This window comes from Neopelma chrysocephalum, unplaced genomic scaffold (assembly GCF_003984885.1).
Source record: "Neopelma chrysocephalum unplaced genomic scaffold, ASM398488v2 Primary Assembly neopelma1_23, whole genome shotgun sequence".
NCBI lineage: Eukaryota > Metazoa > Chordata > Aves > Passeriformes > Pipridae > Neopelma > Neopelma chrysocephalum.
This window is the reverse complement of record NW_020897691.1, coordinates 5,102,043-5,119,752: the sequence shown is the minus strand read 5'-3', so window position 1 is coordinate 5,119,752 and position 17,710 is coordinate 5,102,043. Positions and strand designations below refer to the sequence as shown.

At 41.7% G+C, this 17,710-nt stretch overlaps 1 protein-coding gene across 2 annotated transcripts in view; it reads left to right on the top strand.

Annotated features, from left to right (window-relative positions):
- Positions 1-17,710, top strand: part of SLC35F3 (solute carrier family 35 member F3) — a 179,856-nt gene that overhangs the window by 106,565 nt on the left and 55,581 nt on the right. Inside the window, exon 1 of one of the 2 annotated variants that reach the window (XM_027685305.1) lies at positions 9,828-9,975. The exons of the other annotated variant lie outside the window; for it this stretch is intronic. Within the exon in view, the coding sequence (XP_027541106.1) occupies positions 9,900-9,975 (76 nt within the window). The 5' untranslated portion in view covers positions 9,828-9,899. Of the gene's footprint in view, positions 1-9,827; positions 9,976-17,710 lie in introns of those variants that run through there. 2 annotated transcript variants of the gene reach the window in all.

The window sequence follows — 17,710 nt, the reverse complement described above, 5'->3', positions numbered from 1 at the left end:
TACCAACCAGGGGAGCCTCAGATAAGGGGATAGTTTTCTCCCCGTTATATCCATGTGCCATACAGTGAACACTCCTATGGCTGTATCTGACTAGTTTGCTTCGCATGATGGGAAGGATACAAATCAGCTGCCTTCTCCAAAGGATTTGTCCTGGTGGCCATAGTGAAAGGATCAAACTGCAGCTAAAGAACAAGTTGGAAGTCTCTTTGCACAAGGACACATGTTAACCCCAAACAACACATTATATGACAAGAAGCCTCCTTCTAATAAAAAACTGTGCTTTTAGTAGCCTATTTTTTGCTTTACTTGAAAGGAACAGGATCTGCTGAATTCCCTTGCTCTATCCAAAGCACACATGGACTTTCCTCGCAATAGGCAGGTGCTTCAGTTTTTCTGAGTTAACCCAATATTCTTATTATCTCTGATTCAAATTATGTTTTTTATTTGTGTTCTGATGCATGCCTTAACTATTGTCCACCTGTCTTCGGCTTATCCTATCTGATGGTTTTCACTTTCCTTCTTTACCTTGGATATTTCTGCTTAATGCTTTGCCCTCTTTTAGCTTCCCTATGGATTCATAGCTTAATGTGGCCCTCCCTCCTACTACTGTATAAGCTAACATTTTATATTTGTCTACATTTTAAATTTTGTTTCTTTTTAGCTGTTTTATTATTACTGTTTTATCAGTAATCACAGTTCCAATTTTGAGTGCATTGACTGCAATAACAAAGTTCCCATTAGTTCAAAAGAAAATCAGCTGAGTAATGGAAATGGAAAACCATGTACGTAATCTTATTACAGATATCCCTGGTACTGTTAATTAATCACCCAGATTCATTCTCCAAAAGCATTAACCAAATCCAGTCTAGAAGTTGAGGGATTAATGATAAGACGGAGGAAGTCTTTATAAAGAGCTGTCCTGTTATTGTGTAAAAGACAGGGCTTATAGTATAGAATGACACATCTTCAGTGCTCACAGCCATTGTCACATAAGCGTGGAGAGTTTCTATTCCAGCATTTTAAAAAATCTTCATGCCTATTTTAATAAGCTCTATACAGATTTAGTAGTTACTGGCTAGCAAGAGACAGCATGAACCCACTGTAACTTCTTTCTTCTCATACTGCAAGAAAAAACAGACAGGATCCACCTATGGACATTCACATCCCCAGGAAGGTTGTAGAAATAGCTGCTTTTTGAAACAAAAAATTGCAAACTCCTGAAAGTTGGCAAGAATCAAGCTGACAAAGGATAAAAGTGTATCATACAGAACCTCCACAAACAGCACACATGCCTTGTGCCCAGGTGGGTGGGGGGAAAATAAGATATCTGTAGTAAATTTATGTGCCATAGTGTAGTCCCAGCTAAAAAAGTAGAGAGAAGCATGAGAGTGGCTAAGAGAAACCATAACTTTCTCCCTGTTTCTTTCCTGACCCACTTCACAGACCCTAAGGCTGTGGTTCCCCGATATCTGCTGAAATCAAAGGCAATCTGTTAGACCATCTCAGCAATATCTGGTCAGTACATGTGAAATATTTTTGAGTTAAGCTGAATTTCTAATCTGAAGAGTTAAAAAAAGGAGATTTTTTTGCTTATTTTAGTTTAAATAAATTCATCAGATAGGAAACATAATGTTACAATCCTGCCTCGTTTATTCAAAGTATTTCTGTTGGAAAAAACTAATTTTCCTCAGTCTCACCCCTCTCTTGAAGGATACTACAAACACAATGTTACAGTCTGAGTAAAAAACTGAATTTAGTGCAAGATATTTGGGGTAGACTATACTATTTGCTGCCTGTTCATTCATCTGATATGGGTACACTTAAATCCATGGAATTATTGTAGTTTTACATTGTTATGAATCTCCTGACTGTATCCATGGTCCTTCATATAAAGTACCTTCTTTCCAAAGGGACAGAGCAGCCCTCCTAACTTTCCAGCCAGAACCTCAAGCTAGCTTCCCACCTTTCACCCTGCTCTTTAATGAAAACTCCCATGGCCTTGAAGCAGCACAAAGGATTTAATCTTTCTCTGTGGTGTTTCCGATGAATGACAATCAATATAACTTTACTGTAGCTATACAGCTGACATTACATTGTTCAGCAATGCACTTGTGAGGTTAAAATAATTCACTCTGTAAAGATATATAAGATTATGTATCAATTTATGAACACCTAGAATATTAAGAGAGGTACTTCTTGGTCTACAAAGCAGTGTTTCACTGTCATTTCAAAAACTCAGATTAAGTGTGTGACCCAGAGATTTTAATTATTCTTGCAGCAGTGATAAACAGCAGTAATGTAATAAAGGCATCTTCTACATTAAGAAAGGGTAATAGATTATAAATATTAAACCTGTTAGATATACTTGGAGTGTTTAATAGCAGTAATGCTTGGATGTCATCAGGGCTTTTCAACGTAGGATCTCAAAAGCACATTAAGAAAGTAGCTATGTCCCAGGGTACCTGTGAGTAACTGGTAGCAGGAGCTTAACTCAGGCCCTGTATCATTATGATGGCAGAGCCTGCAATAGAGTGGGGGGATTGCACTGCCACTGCTCATAGCACACACTAGTAGGTACTTTTAGATTATATAATAGGCATTTCCACCCCAGCATTCTCTCCCTTTTCCTTTTCCCAGTGTCTGAGGGAAGATATTCTTCTGGGAAGCAGGGTTATATTGCTGTCTCATAATAAAATAGCTGGGCCCAACTGTATTAATATCTGCCTTAATGGCAGTTGAAAGAAGCAACAGCCAGCAAAGGAAATAGCCAGTGGGCTCAAGAACAAGCAATTAGCCTCTCTGAGAGTGGGAGACTGGAGTGATCAGGATAGCGGGATAGGTAGGGTGTAATTACAAAGCATGTGGTGCTAAAAGGCTCATCCTGTATAGTTCCTTTTAAATAAAATCTATGCTTGAAGGAGGAACTCAGTGTGCCAAACTGAATGGTCTCTCTGAGGGCAATCAGCACAGCTACTTGCTATAAGCATTTCGATGAGAGGTCCCAGGAAAATTAACCTGTTTGCTTCCAGGGATCTGACTTGCTGCTTCCTGAGAATTAACCCAGAAGGCCACTTTGCTGAACCTCGCTTCGAGCTCCTGTGAGGAAGCAGGACAGACTTGGAAAATTTAGGGAGAGGCCATGCCTAGGACATTATTTTTCATCCTCATCCTGAATTCTTCTGGACATAGCACCAATAGTGTGCACAGACAGAAACTTAAATCACAGAGCAAAGGGTAGCAGAGCTTAACAGGTGCACGGTTTCTGGACAGCTAAAGCAAATTTACTTTGAAGCTGTAAATTGTGAGATCTAGGACACCTCCAAAAATCCCGGTACTAACTGTTAAGGGTTGTGATGGACATAAACAATTAAAAAAGAAGGCACAGTCAAATGTTTTTTTCTGTTTATCTGTGTAACTTTATAAGTGGATGTGGCATTCAGTTCATATTGCAAGCTTTTTAGTATTGGCAGTGGGAGAAATTTGACAGAGGAAAGACATGAAAAAGAAAAGACAATGCAAAGGAAAAAAGAACAAAAGAAATACTGACATAGAAAATAAGAAGAAAGACAAAGTGCAGAGTATATACAGGAGAGCAGGAAAGAATGCACTTATTTAAAGTGTTTAAAATCAGTCTTCCTGGTAAAAGGGCAACACAGGAATCAGTCTGGATCTGCTGGCTCTTACACATTTTTGTATTTTAAATAGGTAGCAATTTTCTTCCTGGCAAATATCTGGCAAGTTATTTATGTAGGCTGAAACCGTCTCCAGTTCACAGGCCACTGGGAGTGCTTAAATCCTACCTAATCTTTGATTCAAGCAGCTGGCAGTAAAACTTAAATTGGACAGACTTTGTAATTTTCATCCCAGCAGCACTGTCTGTAAAAAGGGTGACTTGAAATACAGAATATATTTGCTTGGAAGTGTCTTTACTGTTATTTTCTGAAAGATCTTTGGATGTCCCTTTTTTATCTCATCTCTTTTTCTTGTCATGCCTGATACTATTTGGGAGGGCAGTGCAGAGTTCTGTAAATGTTCAGGTGAGAAGAAGAAAAAAGAATGTGGTTCTGTCTTCAGTTCTCATGGTCTCTGCTTGTGTGTTTGAGGCCAGGAGCATATGCTTATTTGCTTAGTCAATTCTAACCTCTTCTTTGAGGACAAAAGGGGGCCTCGCAGATTGAATTTATTTTTTTTCTTTCTGAGTCAGAGTCTGAACAACAGCTTTTTGTAATCCTGTTTTTAGGTTTTAGATATTTTAATTCTGTTTTCATATGTTCCAACTTCAGATTTTTTTCACCTGTCTTTCTTAAGAATGCCTAAAGTATGAGCTCCTGTCAAACAAGGTCTCCTGGCCTTTGCATCTTTACTAAAAGCGTTACAGGAGTAGAGGTTTAAAACAGCTTACATACTGTTTCTGTAGCAGAAAACATGCATAACTACATTGGAATGCACTTCACATTCAGTGCTTTACAAAGACAACTGGCCAGAAGTGGGCTGGTAGTAAAGAATGTAGAGGTGATGCCCAGTTATTTTTAATTCTGTATGTATCCTAGATAATGAAAGGGTTAAGAAGTAGCTGTTACTGAATTGTTGATATTGATGGCATAATGATGGGGGTTTCTTATTGTATATATATGATACATATACAAATATGTAAGGAAAAGCAATTGCCAGATAAACCCAGGAGGGTGTTGAAACTCTGAGACTTAAATCTAGCTTTTTTCTTACATTTTGTGGAATTCACCAGTATTATTTGAAATGCAGATGTTCTTTATGCACAAAACCATGAGAGCTTCTCAGAAAATATTGGAAACAGTTAATATTTTATGAGATTTGGAAGTAAAATCCATCAGTGCCATCTCTTCCAGTAATGCTTACAGCAGTTATAAACAGAAGGTTAAAAAACCAAAACGTGAGGAAGATATTCTCACCAGGACTTTGTATCTGTGTCTAGGAACTGTTGGATATATGATCATATAGACAATCTGCAGCCTTTATGGACACCTCACATTTGACTGTTATTTGTAGCACTCTATTCTGATCAAATTTGAAGAGAATGCATTCAGGTACAGCAGTAACTCTACAGCAGTGTCTTTGTGATGCAGTCTGGTGAACACCTCTAGCCAGAGAGGTTTGAATCATTCCTCTTCCTTTCGCCTTCCCTTCACTGCCTTTTTCTGTGAATTCAAGACATGATACTACAAGTAACTGAACTATTTTGGAAAATTGGAAAGACATTGTCCTTACAGCTAGGCTAATATCACAGAGAAAAGCTGCATGTAAATTTGACAAAAATGTGAATTTGTTCTGAGTGGAGGTTGTGAATGTAGGAGGCGCGCAAACAATAGTGGTGGATGGTCACGAGACAGTGCATCTAAATGCAGATTTCAGAATGGTTGCAGGATGGCAACCATCACTTCCAAAATAGCTGATATTTGAGTTAAAAATGTACTTTTGACATCTGTGGTTTTTCAGTTGGGAAATAGAAACAGATTAGAAAGTTATCAGACAGTAGCCAAACAAAAGTAACACAGCATTCAAGTAGAACAAGCTCCTCACAAACAGACTAATAATTATTTGTGGAGAATATTCATCAGATAACTTCAACTACACTAGAGGAAAGGATGATCTGTTCCTGGCAGGTTGTGGCCAGTGTAGGTTTCATGTATGTGTTTGACTCCTGGCAGATGAATTCATTCTGATACGACATTGAGCCTATTAGGAAATTGGCTACATAAGTAAAAGTTCACACTCCATTTCCTCTAAGGTTGCTAAGCACAACAGTTATTGACCTCAGTGGTAAGGCAAACACATAAATTAATAAATGTCCTATTAATGAGTACACTAAACATGAAAATGTCTGAACTGGAGAAATACCAACTGTGCCTGTTACCAATTGGGCATGTTTCATGTTCATTAAACAACCCATCTAATAGGATAAGAGTCAAAAGTTGTAGCACACATAACGATGAGAATTTAGTTTTGTCTTGAATCTACCTTTCTATGTCAATAAAGAATCTTTCAGAAAAGTAGCGATGATACAGACATTTAAAAGCAGTATGATTCTGAGTGTGAGCACACTTGTATATAGGTTTATATGTACAAAACCAACCCAATGGCTATAATTTCTTAATCTAAAATGAAGAAGGGTCGCCAACTGTAACAAAACCATTTCCATTAAACTAAAAATTCTTCAAACTGGGCAAATTTTGATTGTTTCGTCCTGAATTTTCAATCCGACCTTGTCTTTTTCACATGAAGCATCCTTGATTGGAAATGAAAATCCACTGTCTCCAGTTTCCAAGGTTTGAGAGTTTTCTCTCCACGTTTGTAAGCTGTCTGCAGCCTAGACATCCACCAATTTCTGCTCCATTGCCTCTTGAATACAGGAGTGGTGTTGTAAAGATAAAAAGCTATACATTTGACTTGAAATTTTACCCTGCATGCATCAATTTTGCATTGCTTATTCTGTAAAATGCTTACTATAAATTAAATTAAATGTAGTCCAGCAGCAAATGTGTTAAATTTTAGGGGCATGGAGATGCTGCAGCAGAATACATGTTACAGAAAGTAACAAGCCTGCTGCCAAATGCAGCTGTAACTGCAGAGTCCCTGGAACACAGTCCTCAGGCACCCTAGTCTTCATTAAATAAACACAACCTTTTGTTATTGTGATATGTGGCTGGTATTTTTATGCACAGTGTAAAACACAGCCTAGTGTGGATCTCTGGTGTAAGTATGTGTGCCTGCAAGGGCAGCAAGAGAAACTGGAGAATGATGCAGTTAAAATGCTCTGGGATCAGAGTTGAGCAGAGCCGTATCTGACTGCATCGGTCCCAGTCAGCTGTACCACACACATTGGTCTAAAGATTTCCAAAAGCCCACAAGTGGTTGGATGTTCTCTCCCCAGTTTGAAACCAGTCTTAGCTGGATACTGATTGTCCTCGATGGCTTTGCTTTGAAGCTTTTGAAAGCTTCTATGAACACTGAAGAAAGGAGACTTGAGTGCTGTGGTCGTGCAAGGCATCATCAGAGGAGGAAGGAGGACAGGTCTGAAGGCTTAAGATGCCTCTTACCTCTGCCGCAGCACCAGCTGCAGAGGTGCGTCAGCCTCTGCTGAGCAGGGTGCTTGGACATCACCCTCACCTGGGCAAGCAGAGAGCCAGCCACAGGACAGAGTTACTGCATACAGGTCTTTGATGTTTGGAATTCTAAGCTTAAATAGAACATTGCAAGCCTGAAACACGTTAACAACTCTACAAACCCTGCAATACTGCACATATGCGGAGTTAAAAGTAACGTCATTCAAAAAACCATTTGTTCTCAATGTGATTTTCTAGGTGAGCAGCACCATCCTCCAAGTAAAATAATGTACTTACTGTGTCTTTCCTTTAAAAAATAAGAGAGCATAAACCTTCTAGAAGGAAAGAATATAAGTGCTCAGCAACAAAGACTTTTTAATAAATAGCCTTTTAATTCTTAGGATCGTCCCACTGATTGCAAGTATAATTGGAAGAGGAGTCTGATTGTCCTGCCTTGCACAGCCATTTACCTCTAGAAAAAACCGAAGTGAAATTTGGATGTAAAATGCTGATTTAGTGTTTTTGTGCTTATATAGCAGAGGCTCAGATGATCCTGGAAGATCTGATCTGAGACAGAAGCCAGACAGTATTCTCTTGGTTCTGATAGTACCGATCAACTGAATCTGAGGGAGTCAAATTCTGTGGCTGTATTTTACCCACCAGTGAGCCTGAAGTTTCTTCACAGAGGCAGTATAAAATGAATTAATATTTTATAATGTGCTTTGAAATCTTCAGATAAAAGGCACTCCAACATTGCAAAATATTTCATGGACAGAACCATCTGAGGTGAGATCTGCCTACTTTTATGTAACTTCTTTAAAAAATCAGAAACTAATTGGACTCTGAGATGAAATAGTACCATGAAACAAGATGGACCCACAGTTCTCAAACATGCCTATGATCTGTACCATCCCAGGAAGCCGAATTGGTCAGGTTATTCTACTAAGAAGACTTGGAAATAACCATGAAAGCCAGGGTTGATTGTATTTAGTTTGACCAAGCTGATATTTTGTGGTCTTAGCACTGAGCACATGAATATTCTCTCCAGAAGGATCACTTTGAATGGAGCCTAGTGATTTTTTTGTATAAAGATCATCACTCTATTTGTACATGAAAACACAGTGTATTTTGAGGACTGACTTCCCTTCCTTGGGAAGATAAATATTTCCATTCTTGCTCTGCATCTTGGGATCTTCCAGAGATAGGTAACATCAACTTTGATGAAGAGCTGCAGAACAATCACCTCACCAGAGAAAACACATCCTCCACTTAGTCAACCCCTACTTAGAGCTACTTCTGCACAGAAGAGGCATAGGAAGTGCAAAACACCCTGGAGCTTCATCAGACTGCAGATCACCAGATGAGACCTGTGAGAAAGCTCGCCTCTTAAATATGAAGAACTCTCCAGACAGCAGAAGTAAGGTGGTGTTTTCCCACATTTTCCTGAACAGTCTGTCGGGACTGCTTTTCAATAGCTACTATTTATACAATTAACAAATACTTTAGAAGGTTTGTGAAGTATTGATGGCTGCCCAGTCTTGTTTGCCAAGTACACTCATTTTAATTTGACCAAATCTTAAGAAATGTTGAGTATTTGCGTCTTTGTCTGCTGACGCATCTCGTTTTGAAACCTGGTAAATGTGCCGAGTATTTTCATAGCCACAGAAAAAATCAGAAGGAGCAATGGGTGCTGAGGTCACCATCCGTAGAATCTTGTGAAACCTGGTTCTTTGCTTATAGTGATATAAATCTTTTTTACCTGTTTCATACTCATTCATTATGATGTGTTCTCTCCTGGATCCACTTGCATTAAGTCTTGTTAATTAATACCAGATAGACTTTTGTGCTTTGACAGAATGGTAACTATTGTTGGTATGTCATGACTGGGGATCTTAAAATTATTGCTGAAAAAAGACCCAACCATAAAAAGTTGCTACATATAGGCAGTATCCAGTTGTGACATACTAAATTTTATTTAACGTGCGTAGGTATGGACATATTTTGTTTCATGCCTCAAAAAGAAGTTGTTAAACTGTGTTAAGAAATCTGTAGAGTATGTGACTACAGGCATTGGCATATCATTGGTTAATCCGTGGGGTATCCTCGTTTTGGCTGCTGGGTTGAATTTTGGTTTCCCGAAACGGCAAGAACGGAAAGGCTATGGAGAGGGTGGTAGAAAGTGCTAAAGACATGGATGAAAATCGACCCAGAATAGTGGCTGGACCTGAAGGAGAATAAAGGAGGGATATATGTGGAGCAAATACAGAATTGGTTCGGAGAGTGTAAATTATCCTTTCCCCTCAGACAGCGCGAAGAGAACCAAGCAGACCGTGATAAGGCAGGAGCCTTTCCCGTGCGGTGCAGTAGCCCCGGACCAACATGCACGGCCGGGGCCGGGAGCCCGGCTTGCTCCGGGGAGCCTGGCGCACCGGCAGGAACGGGAGCGGGAGCGGTGTCCGCAGCCGCATTACGGTCCCGGCTCCCTGCGTGCTCCGCCGGAGCCGGACCGCGGGGCCGGCGCCGTCCGGGGGCTCCGCAGCGCCCGAGCCGCGGCGTACGGGCGCCTCCCCCCGCCTCGACCCGGGGGCGGCCCCGGGAGCCCTGGGGGCGGACGGGGGGGGCCGTGCCGGTGACGTCGGGTTTGCAGCAGCCCCGAGCGGCAGCGGGCGGGCGGGCGAGCCCCAGCCCCCGCCGCCCGGTGCTGCGGCAGAGGGCGGCGGGCCGGGAGCCGTGCCGCGGGAGCGCCGCCGAGGAGGGCTCCGGCGGCGCCAGGATGTAGGCGCGGGGCGGCGGGGAGCTGCCGCCGGCGACGGGCTCGCCATGAAGAAGCATTCGGCCAGGGTGGCCCCGCTCAGCGCCTGCAATAGCCCCGTCCTCACCCTCACCAAAGTGGAAGGTAAACGACGAGGATGGGAGCGGGACGGGGGTAGCTCGGGGAGACCAGGTACCGCTACTGGGGATGCTCTGGGGAGACCGAGTGCGGTGCTGGGGCGCTGCCCGGCGGCAGGGACTGCGCGACTCGTGGGCGGGCGATGGGGACCCACGGGGCGCGCAGCTACCCCGCGGCCGGGCATCGCCAGCGCCTACTCCTCTACACCCACCCCACTCAGCTCCGAGTCTTTCCTTCCTCGTGCTCCAGAGGCAGAGCTTCTCTCCGGAGCTCCCCTTGGGGCCCGGGAGCAGCCTCTGAGCCCCTGGGCGAGTACCTGCCGTGCAGGACCCTTGGCAGGCGGGAGGGGGGATGCTGGACGGATTTGCTCTGCCGATGAGAGGAACATAGCCCCGTGTTCCAACCGTCTGTCCTCTCCTATAGTTGCCAATCCACCAGCATGGTAGCCGTGGGGTTGGGGTCTTATGGCTAGGGCGGACATTTGGAGTCCAACAGCAGTGGGGGATGGGGGGACAGACCTTGAGGAACCATAGGGACCTTTGGAGACTTTAAAGGATCATGGCAGGGGACCTTGAAAAGGGCACTGATGTGCTCAGGAGGGTTCCATGGAGAAGTCTGAAGCTCTCTCTGGGGAGATCTGGGGTAAGGAGCTGTGATCTTGGATAGAAACCTGTAAGCCATGTCCTGGAGGGGCACAGCAGGTGAGATTGGGAGTGATGTGAAGGCAGGGTGCAGGTCAGGAAGAGGATCCCATCTGAGGGATGGATGCAGAGCTCAGTTCCTGAAGGAAGAGCGAAGGGAAAGCCACTGGTTTGGGGGATCTCCTGGGGGTGTCGTAGTTGGTTGAAAGAATGGAGTTGGGGAAAGAAAAATGTTGGCCAAGGGGAATGGAGGGAGGATAGGCAGAAAAGGGATGAGCAAGATGAGGCAAAGAGGAAGAACAGCTCAAAAAAGGGAATGATAGAACACTAAGAGGCAAAATGACACTCCATAGAAAGCTCATGAAAAAGAAAAAAGTAATATTGAAAAGCTGAAGAACAAAGAAAAGCAAAGAAAAAATGGTAGCAAAAGCTCTGTGGAGGAGAAAGTGAGAACACGCACAGGAGGGGAAAAGGAACTAATATCAGCAAGTGGAATATCGGGTATGCAAATGTTGTTATTTCAGTTTGCAGAGAATACAGCTGTTGCATTCCCACAACATAAAAATCACCTACTGTAGAGATAGGAAAAGGTATCTCAGTTTTCTGATGGAAAGAAGAGCAGGCCTGATCTTCATTACACTATAATTAGAATTAAAAAGAGCTCTTGGAGTTAGCCCCATGCACAGTAGAGTGTTTCTCTCAAGGTTTGCATTGGAGGCGCCTCTGGGCGAGGAGCACGTCTCCCTTTCTTGTGGTGCACTGCAAATGCTTTATGAATCATAAATAATAATAACCCACTGGGTTCCAGCTTTGAAATGTGGGTCATCTCATTCCTCTTCTACCAGTTCAAATACAGTTTATTACCTACCTTATATAGAAACAGAAGCAGAGCAATCTTTCACCATGCTATAAAATTGAATCCTTTCAAGCATTTCCTTGTCTGCTCTGCATACCAGCTCTCAGATACCCTATGGCCACCCACCAGGAACTTTGTTGACCTAGTTAGACTTTTCCTTCTTTACTTCAGTTTCCTTTTTCCTTCGTCATCAGTGGCAAAAATCTAAATTGCCTTGATGGTGTCTGATAGGACCTGGAGTTTCTTTCCTTCTCTTTAATGAAACAGACTGACTTTGCTGAGAACTTCCTTTTCCAAATCAATTGACAACATTTTCTTTCAGACTAATATTGACTAATTTTGTCAGCTGGTGTTTAAAGCCATGTAAAAAAGCGTCAATGTAGTTACAGGCAAAAATAAAGTGAGGCAGTGGGCATACTGTGAACTACTGGCTTCCCTTGGTCTGGCTGCAGTACCTCTGGCAAAGATTTACCTTTCTAAAGTTCTCTGGTAGCCCAAGCCCATTGCAAGAGCATAGACATTGCTGCAAGAGCAAGACAGCAAGAACTTTCCTCTGCTTTGTAGTTATGATTATTTTCTCCCCTATCAACCACCATCAAAGCATTTCAAGGATCTCTGGCAGAACCACTAGGAATATGTTTCATTCTAGGATGGTTAGCCAAGAGGAGCCTTTCATTGATATGCATTGCTGTAAAGCCCTCCAGCATTCCCTCTATTTTCCTGCTGGTGCAGTAGCTTCTTTGCTTTAAAGGAAAGATAAGGACTTAGTGCGCCTTCAGAAGCGTGACTGCCATTTCGAATTATTTCAGATATTGAATCATCAGTATGCTCAGAGCCTGCTGTACCAGCACTTTTCAAGACAACTGTATCTACATGCATTGCTCAGGCAAGCAGTAACCATACCATGTGTTTTCTGTGCCTGGTACCATTGCACTCGCTCCATATTTTGAGAACTGTAGGCTTGGTGCCTGATTTGTGCTTTTTCATCTTTCTGTTGTTGTTTTTCTTGCCAATTTCTATCCATGTTGCAGTGGCCATTCCTCTCAGACCAGCCGATTGACTGTTTTCACCCTATTTGTTCACGAAAGCACAGTGTACTTTGAGGACTGACTTCCCCTCCTTGGGAAGGTAAATATTTCCATTCTTGCTCTGCATATCAGAGCAGGTAACATCATCAGAGATAGGTAACATCAACTTTGATGAAGAGCTGCAGAACAATCACCTCACCAGACAAAACATGTTCTCGCTTAGTTAGCCCCTACTTAGAGCTACTTATTCCCGTGCTTTCCCGTGCACCAAGGATATAGCACATATAGCACATTTCCTCTGCACTGTTCTGTCAGGAAGAGTGATTGGTGATATTCAAAGTTGCTTATAAGGCAAATGACACCTCTCTGCTGTCAATTATTACACATAAATGTATCAACTGAGTTTCCATGGAACCAGATTCTGCCACATGTTCAGCTGGAGTAACCATCACTGGAGTTGCAGGGAATTTGTGTAAATACAAATGAGAAACGAATTTGGCCTTTAATATATTTGCATGCCTGCAGGGAATTTATCACAAGCGTATCAACACTGTAATCGCTTTAATAATAAATCTTTTTCACTTCTTTAGTAAGCACAAACTGAAGATCCCAAGCACAGCAAAAACTTTCATGACTGGCAGTCTGCTTCCTTAAGAGATGAGATTCTTATTATCCTCATTTTGCAGATGGAGCAACCCAGAAACTGCAGAATGAAGCAACTTGCCTAAAAACAAGCAGCATATCTTTTCAAAGCTGGCAAGAAAAGACCTACAGCAGATAGGAATAGACCCCCAAAATTCCCACATATGTTTTCTGGCCACAGGAGAACTCTGCCATGAATGCAGATAGGGGTGGGAGAAGCCTTCTTTTTTGAAATCAGTGATTTCAGGTTCCTACTAAAGCATCCTTTTCGGGAAATATGCTCAAATGATGCATAAATATATCTCTGGATAAAACTGTGTAACTATTAGCTGGTGGCATCTAAAGGTTTTGGTAGTCAGGTGATGTTTGTTTGTACTTTGACTGAGCACTAGGGCAGACCCTCTGAAAATCTCACCCCAGACTTCATGTCTGTAGAAGCAAGATTTGTGCGTACTGGTCTTTTTCACATGAAAGCCATACATTATAGACATATGCAGTGCTTGTGTGTTCTTGAAAACAGAAGCAGGTGGAGAGCAGGAGAGGCCAGTGGTTTGGTGGCTCAGCCAGGGCTGTTGGTTTGTGTGTGCTTCCCCACTGAAGCGGCCTTGGAGGAATGCAGGCTGGCTTCTGCATGAACTAATTAACTTGGAAAATGTTCACTTTTGTTCAGGCTGTCTTTTTTCACAGAAGACGTTCTTCAATGTGAACATTCACAATCAGGGCAGAGACCATCAAACCCACCTTGTTCTTGCTCCATAGCTATGGTAGCAGCTTTCTCCTGCTCCTGACTGGAGCTGGATGAAGGTGATGGTAACAAGTTTACATGCAGCTACAGGAATGAATGAGGGTGTAGGTTTGCTGTGTGTCTGCTTCTCCATGGTACCTGCCAACGTGCACTCTGTTACTACAGGGTAAATATAATGTGAGTTACTCCCCTGATGGAAAAGAGGTACCCTCTTCCATGCTTACTGTGGGTACTGAGTGTTAAATGCACATGGGCAGTAATTACACTCTGGCTTTGGCACAGGGCAACTTTTGCCCAATTTTCGTATTCTTTGCAGTATTTTCAGTTAGCACAACAGCGTATTTAAGCAGATATCCAAGATCTTGTTCCAAGGCGTGAGGAGTTTCTGGTTGCATAACACCTGGCTCCTTTCCCAAATGGCACCATGCTTTCTTAGGCATTAAACAGCCTCAAAATGAGCTCCTCTTAGCTGTGCTAGGCTTTCTCACTGGGGAGTCCCTCCAGCTCATCTTTTATCATGTCCCACTGGTTATTTTGCCTGCCATCTCGCCTGTGCAAATATAAGCTATAGGTTTGGAGGTGACTCATTACTTCTACACTGTGTGTCCCCTCCTCAAATGATACAAAAATAAAATGAGACCATTTTGATGTTACTAAACTAATGCCAGAGCAGGAGTTTTAATGCATCATGAAGTAGATAAGTTATTAAAGATTTATGTAAGCTTCCTTACTTTAGTAGCTGAAATGAACCAATATGTAAACACTGTGGACAAACCATAGTTTCATTTACAGTGACAGAGCTTAAGAATGACAGCATCCATTGGATCATCGTCTCAGACCTCTTGTAGATCACAAACCATTACATTTCACCCACTTATCCCTAAATGAAGTAAGGTGCATTTGTAGTCATCTTAAATCAATTTAGGCATTTGCTCTCAAAAAATAAGCAGATTACTAATCTATCTATTTAATTATAGATTTCTCCCACGAGAAGCTGGAACAAGAACCAGTAGAAAATAAATGTTAAGTCACCAGAATTCATTATTCACTGTCTCCTGATTTCATTTTGTAATTCTTGTAAAAGAAATTTTGTCCCTCTTTTCTAATGGCTGACAGTTGTAAACAGTAGGATTTGTAGCATAGAAGCAGTTCAGTGTAAGAACTGGACTTCAGAAAAAACTAGTAGTTCAACATACAAGTCTGTGTTAGCTGAACATGTATTCCCCAGCAATTTCCCAGCAACAAGGCTCATATGTAGGATTATTTATGTTGTTGCTTTCCTAGCACATTGTACTCAGTATAGCACATTCACTTATATAGTAAGCAACTCGTTGCACTTGGCTGGAGTACCATTGCCAACCTTTAGTCACAGCCCAGTTAATCTTTGTTAATTATAAACCATGAGATGCCACTGCAGACCTGGATAGCATCCTGCGGAAGCAGGAATTTGGCCAATAAAAGAGTAGATTTACTTTGTAGTCTTCACTGAGTTTTGCTGACAGCCACTGCGGCATAAGATCAAAGGCAACAGAAAGCAAGGTGTTTTTAGCAGTGCAGAGCTGGCTTGCTTTTAGGCGGAGCTGCCCACCAAATGTGTAGGCAACATGTATTGGAGAAACCAGGTGCCACCTCCCATGTTAGCTGCCCAGTTCCAGAAACATGGATCCACTCTACCTGAACATAATGCAGGGGTACCCAGCCTGGAAATTTTCTAAGTTCTACTCGAGACATGAATTTTGACATGGGGTCTTGGAGGAGGTGTGTTGAGGGGTGCAGGGGATGCACCAGGGTGAGGAAGCCCAGGGGATGTACGCCCGGAATCGATAACCTCATTGGTCACAAGGTCACATGGTTTCAAGGGATAAAAGAGGGTGCGGGATTTGAATAAACCTCTCTCTGACCACCACTTCAGCGGGGAGCAGACTCCATTTCTTTATTATATAAAGGCCCAACACAACAGGATCTAGCATGTTTTGGTTATACAGAAGTTATATGTTGACTCTTCTGGAAGTAATAGGTATACATTTTGTTCAGTATCACTATTTCTGGCCCCAAGCATCCTCAATTAAAGAAAAAACCAAACAAGCGTAAGCCTCATAAGTCTTGCAACTCAGTCATAGAGGGTACAGAAGTGAGGAAGTAAGAGCTATAAATGGCTTTTCCACAATTGCCTCAAATTCCATAGTGCAACTCTCAGCATGGATAATATTGTAAGTGTGGTTGAAAAAGGCATGAGTCTGTTTTCTGTAGCTGATTGAAACAAGTGAAGAATAGTGGGTTGCTAAAGCCTATCTCATTGAAAACAGGAAGAGGCAAGTATCAGAGAGAAAATAGAAACTAGAATTTTTGCATGTAATGTATTTTTGCTCACAGTTATACTGAGTACCTCAGTGTCCACGTGGGTCTAGCCAAACCTAGGGTTTTTTAAAAGGAGACCCAGCTTTTGATGAGTTTGGTGCTGAGACCTAAGAAGACATCTCTTCTTTCTTCCGGTAGATCTTTGAGCATGTGGGGACTTCTGTGGATATATGTGCATTACTCTAACCACTGTGAGCACACACAAGTCTATGTCATGTCCACACTAATATCTGGTTATTGGTTGACAGACAACAGGTGCTCCAACTATCTTGTTCTGAACTTAAGACCTAAAAAAATGCATTGTGTTCAAGGTTCAATAGCAGATTAATCCTTTAGCTTCTAGGAGAACAATCAATTGGAGTTAGAATTCAGTATGCAAGAAACCAGTGGGTTACAGCAGTCTTCTGTCTAAAACTGTGCTTACTTGAAAGACAAGCAACTCTGAATTTTTGAAAGTTCCATAGGGAAGAAAGAACATTGTCCTGTTTTTGATAAAATGCAGTTAGCATAGCCTCCACTGTTAGTATGAATTCACTTACTTCCCTGTACATATGCACTGATATAAATGCGCTCTTTATATAAGTGTAAGTAGTTGAATTCCCTTGGAGACAAAACTATTACTCAGGAAAGACATGTAGCACTCAAATGCCTAGATAATTAATACAGTAGTTTCCTGCAGAGAATCCAGCCTGTTTTTTAATCGTTTCTTAACTCTTTGTTCAGTCTGAAATTTGAACAGACTCTAATCAAAATTTTCCCAGAATACAGTTTTTGGTCATATCTGATTTTTGTGCTAATAGAAGTTCTGCTTCCATAACTCCTCAAAGTAAGTGACAAAACTCCCAGTGACGTCGCCATGTAACTCAGTGTACAACTCAGTCCGATTTTTATTCAAGAAAGGAATGCAGAATAATATCAAAAATACATAACTCATAATCAGGATTATTCTTTGCATGCTTTTATGGTGGTTACTTTCCAGTCCCACAATGCTGATACTGTAGTAAGTACCCAGTATCTTCCATTTTCACTAGGGACTCCAGTCATGAATTCTAATTAATCATAAAAAGGACAGTATTTAGGGGAACTCCCTACCTCACAAAATTCAAAGTAGGATATCATATTTTAATAAGGTCAATTCAAATGCATCATTTTTAATAGAATTTCTAAGCAGTTGCCTCTGAAGATAAATTAAATGGATTAAAGACCAAATTGCTGCAATATGAAGGTGATAATTTTTCAGCTCTCTCTGTATCACTAACAAGAAACTATAATATATATATTTGCAGAAAGCCTTGCTGGAGTATTTGACAGAGGAAGATAGGCATACATATGCTAGGGAGAAGAATTTGGCATATCATCAGCAAATGTGCAGATTATTTAATTTCAGCTCTTAGTAAGTTTAGGTATAATATTTAGCATAGGATAAAACAGGAATTATTGTATTATAACCATTAGTGATAAAAAACATTGT